Source organism: Orycteropus afer, unplaced genomic scaffold (assembly GCF_000298275.1).
Source record: "Orycteropus afer afer isolate SDZICR_OR568_19922 unplaced genomic scaffold, OryAfe1.0 scaffold00093, whole genome shotgun sequence".
In the NCBI taxonomy this organism is placed as follows: Eukaryota; Metazoa; Chordata; class Mammalia; order Tubulidentata; family Orycteropodidae; genus Orycteropus; species Orycteropus afer.
In genome coordinates, this window is record NW_006921680.1 from 4,043,667 (window position 1) to 4,048,513 (window position 4,847).

General features: G+C 37.2%; 1 protein-coding gene across 1 annotated transcript in view; it reads right to left on the minus strand.

The window, feature by feature from the left end:
• Window positions 1-262: 262 nt before the first annotated feature.
• RHOBTB3 (Rho related BTB domain containing 3) overlaps window positions 263-4,847 on the minus strand; it is a 118,087-nt gene continuing 113,502 nt past the window's right edge. Inside the window, exon 11 of the mRNA XM_042781179.1 lies at window positions 263-378. Coding sequence (XP_042637113.1) covers window positions 263-378 — 116 coding nt within the window. The remainder of the gene's footprint in view (window positions 379-4,847) is intronic.

Here is a 4,847-nt window from a genome sequence, read left to right on the forward strand (position 1 = left end):
CCTCTTAAAGGGAAAGAGTAGCTTACAACAGCTTTTATATACTAGGTTTAAGCCTTAGTTCTAGCCTAAGGTATATCTTGTTCCCTTTTAATACCATAATAGTTTATTCAAAGAGAACTAATAATCACATTAAGCTGTATGGTGATTTTCAAAAAAACAGCCATATTGTTTTCTGTCATGAGAATTTTACTGGAACCCAGTGATATCCCATTCTTCATAGTAATAATTTAAAAAGGAAGTGTACATATATAAAAGCTCCAGGTTACATTACTAAGCAGCGGCATTTCCGGGAGTGGATATACTTCCTGTACTCCGCAAGCTGTTTCAAGTATACATTCGATGGCCATCTGTGCTTTTCAACAAAACTGCGTTCTTCCACTATAATTTTTAGAAAAAGAATGTTAAATGAATATATTTTAATTATTTCATATTTACATCAAAATAATATATGCACATCCTTTTTAAAAATCAAATAGAGTAGGCCAAAAAACAAACTCACTGCCATCGAGTTGATTCCGACTCATAGGGACCCCCTTTGGGTTCTGAGGTGGGAAATCTTTCAAGTAGAGAGGCTCACATTCAAACTAGCAAGGCCTTGCCAACCTTCTCAGTACTCCTTATATCCCTCCCACTCTTCAGAAAAGACTACTTTCAGCTCCTGGCTGCTTCTTCCAAGGTTTGCCTTCAAATTTCTAGATACCTCTTGATGGATCAAATTTGGAAATAAACTACCGATTTCGTACTTAATAGATGAGAATGTTGTATGTCCATCCTCCATCCCTCCTTCAAACCTTCCAAGATCATATCAATACAACTCTAATTAAATAATCAGGGTTTATGTTATTGTATACATTACAACTGTATACGCTAAGTCCACTGTTTCAAGTAGTACTTTATGTTCCTTTTCTTTTTCAATTAAACTTTTGTTTTTCCTAGAGATGATAACTGACTTGATTTTTCACTTACTTTTCTTTGTAGCTAACTTGCAGCTAACTTAACAGTACTATAAAGTACTCACAATTCTATTATCTACCCAATCACAGCCATCAGAAAATCTATCCATTTCTGTTGTGTTACTGCCCCGAGGCCTCCCTTCTCCCTAGAGCCCTGCACCTTCTTGTCTTCTAGGCCTGCTTCATCCATTCTCATTGAATCCCTCCTCTCCTGGACTCTTTTTTTTTTTGGTGAAGCACAACCTTTATTAGCTTCCTGAAAAGTCAGTACATAAAAGGATTTTGAGACACTGCTTGTGATGGTTTAAACTATCCACAATTGCTAATTGCCCATGATTAACCATTTGGATTGGTTTACGATTCTACGTTGAAATCTTGATTCAGAATGTAGAAGACAGAACCCCACTGTCATTCAGACTCATAGTCCTTGGGAGGTGGTGACCAAGGACTTTTTTTTTTTTTTTTTTAAATACTAGACATTTAGATTTTTCTATTTATATTGTGTTCTGACATGTCTCAGTCATGTAACATATATATTCATTAAAGTAATCATTCAGCAAATTCTCTCAATCTGTTTTTTCAGGCCCATAAGGAGCAGTATAACTTCTTGCATTGTTTCTTTGATAATTTCCTCCCCACTGTTTTTTTCTGTATGAACTACTATTAGTTAGATATTGCGATTCCTGGATTGAGCCTCCAATTTTTAAAAATCTTTCTCCTCTTTTTATCCTATCTTCTGAGAGATTTCTTTACCTTTATCTTTCAAATCTTTTATTTAGTTTATTTGCTCTTTGCTATCATATTTTTTATTTCCAAGAACACCTTCTTGCTCTTTTATGGTTTCTGTTTAATAACCTTCTCCTCCTGTTTCATGGCTGTATATCTCTTGTTCTTTGACAACATTAGAGGTTTTTTTTTTCCCCCCTAATGATTTTCCTTTATTCATGTGTCTTTCTGTTCCTCACATTCTTTCTCTTCTATTTTAATTTTTATTGTTTTGTTTTTGGTACCCATTTTTCATGTTGGCAATTATCTCAAATATTCATTAATTCTCAATTACTTCTTTTATTTAAGAGTGAGACACTGGAAAGATGTCTGGAAACCTTCGGGCGTGGGAAGGTCTTGCTGACTGGTAGAATATACTGTGGCATGATTGAGCAGATATCTGTCGGGTTCACAAATGTTTGCACCTATAATTCTTTTTTCTCTGAAACCAGAGAAGGATGCTTCAATTTCATGCCCAGAGTAGGAAGCTGAGGTGGGATGGCAAATGCTTGGCTGCCAGGCTCCTAGAAGCTGGATATGGGAAGGAGGCTGGAGGCTTCATTATACAGAAGTATACAGAAAATGAACACTGTATTTCTGTATTATATTTTCACATAACCATCATGTTCTCAGTCCATCTCCTTATCCCTGATCTCAGCTATATATAGAGTCCATGATTCCATAACTTTTTGGGTTTAATTTTCCCAGAAAATAAGCCTCCCATGTCTTGTGATAGGAGCTCTGATGGTATAGTGCCTAAGGCATTTGACTGCTAACCAGAAGGCTGGACGTTCAAACCCACCAGCCACACCTCAGAAGGAATATTGGGCAATCTACTTCTGTAGTGACACTGCCTTTTTCATTGACCTTCCACTTTACCAAGCATGATATCCTTCTCCAAAGGATATCAAACCCAAGGAGGGGTCAACTGTGCATTGGATCCAACTCCATGGCAGTGAGTTTGGTTTTGGTTTTGTCTTGTGATGATGAAGAAAGGCAGTTGCCTGGCTGGGTGGGATGTGACAAAACTTTTTAATCAACATTTAACTAATTTCATTGTTTTCAGACCCATCTCTCACTTTGCTTACTGAAATACTGGGTCCCTTAAATTTCTAAGGCTTTTGGGATTCTTTCTGCCAGGTGAGTCAGCTTGTTTTTATCAGTATTCTCTTTTATAGGCAACTCAGGTTTCCTTCTGCTAACTCAATTTCCAGTGCTCCATCTACTATTTAACCTCATCTGTTATAATATGGGTTAACAAAGTTTTGATCCAGGCTATGTACCTGGATAAAAAGAAAAAGGCTTAAGGAAATTAATTCTAGGGTTCATTAAGGAGGCAAAGGTGTCATAATCGACTCGATGGCACTTAACAACAACAGAATATTGTGCTAAATGAAACTGTAAGAAAGCTCCAAACCCAAACCCATTGCTATCTAGTTGATTCCAACTCATAGCAACCCTGCAGGACAGAGTAAAATTGCCCCATAGGGTTTCCCAGGCTATAGGCTTTACAGAAGCAGACTGCCGTACTTTTTCCTACAGAGTGGCTGATGGGTTTGAACCGGTGATCTTTCAGCAGGTGAACACTCAACCACTGCATCACCAGGGCTCCTAACTGTGAGAATGTAAGTGTAACTTACATTCCTGTGTGTTGCTGTTTCTTTTCGCAAGACAAGACTCCAGTCTGTAAAAATATGCCTAATATCTAATGAGCTATTTAAGTGTGTCCTGATGTACTACTGCTCACACGGACCTGAGATCTTTCACAGTCTCACTTTCCAATTTCTAACTACCACTGTGTGTGTGTGTGTGGGTGGGTGGGGGGGATCACCTAAAAGCAAATGATTCTTACAGTACCATTACTAACTTGGTAATTTTTTAAATCTGAAAATGGGCAATAGTACAAAGAAGCTGCAAAGAAATTGTAACAAGGATCTCTGCAAAAGAACTCCACAGCGTCAGGCTGCTAACACCAGAAATAAAAAAAAAAAACAGCCAACCATCATGGATCTTCTAATGGAATACACAATACCACCTAAGAAGTAGTCTTTAAAAAACAAACAAACAAACAAACAACTGAACTTGAATCTGATGAAACCTCTAGACCCAATTACAAATTTACAGAAAACACAGGGAACAGAGGACCATGTTAATTTTATCACCAGAGCTCCTAATTTCACCACAGAGATTGATAAACAAATAACCAAGTTCCTTCAATAAATAAATTACAAGGGGGAAGAAAGAGATGAAAGAGGAACCTATAAATTGAAAAATGCTTAAAAGATATATCAAACAACTGCAATGTGTGATCCTTATTTAGATCTTAATATATACAAACAGCTTTTTAAAATTATGACATTTATGAGATAACTGGAAATGTGAACACCTTCTAGATCATGATGATTAAGGAGTTCGTGTTAATTTTTACAGGTGCAAAAATGATTTGGAGGTAGTATTTTTTGAAAGCCTTTATTTTTGAGAGAAGTACATCACAACATTTATGCATTTAAAATGATATGGTGTTTGGAATTTGCTGCAAAAGAGAATTTGCTTCATGAGAGGGCAAGCTACGAGGCTAGCTAAAATGAGATTGGTCATGAGCTGACAACTACGTAATGGGAACGGGAATTCATTATACTTTTCTGTTTATTTTGATGTGTGTTTGGAAAAGTAAGAAAATATTTTCTAACACATAAAGAACTCTACACATCAGGGTTGGAATCCGAAGCAGAGACTGAAGTTACCACAGGCCAAAAATGCTCCGTAAGCACAGTCGTGCTAAGGACACAGAAGCCCCTAATTTGATTATATCCTAACATGTGTTTACACGTCATGTGCTGTCCAGTACTTCGTGGTCATCTAATCGAGAACACAGTACTTCCTCCCTCCAACTGATGCAGCATCCCCAAGTGCTCACTCAGCCTTTGCTGGATTAAGCTCATAGTGATAAAGAAATCTGAACTTTTCTTTTTTTTTAATTAGGATTTGGGTGAAGATTTACAGAGTAAATTCACTTTTCATACAGCAGTTCACATACACTTTGTCTCATGTCATTGACCAAAATTTACAATGCAGCAGCTCCCCTCCCACTTCCTCCCCATAGTTACCTCCTCCCAGTGTCCATCCCTT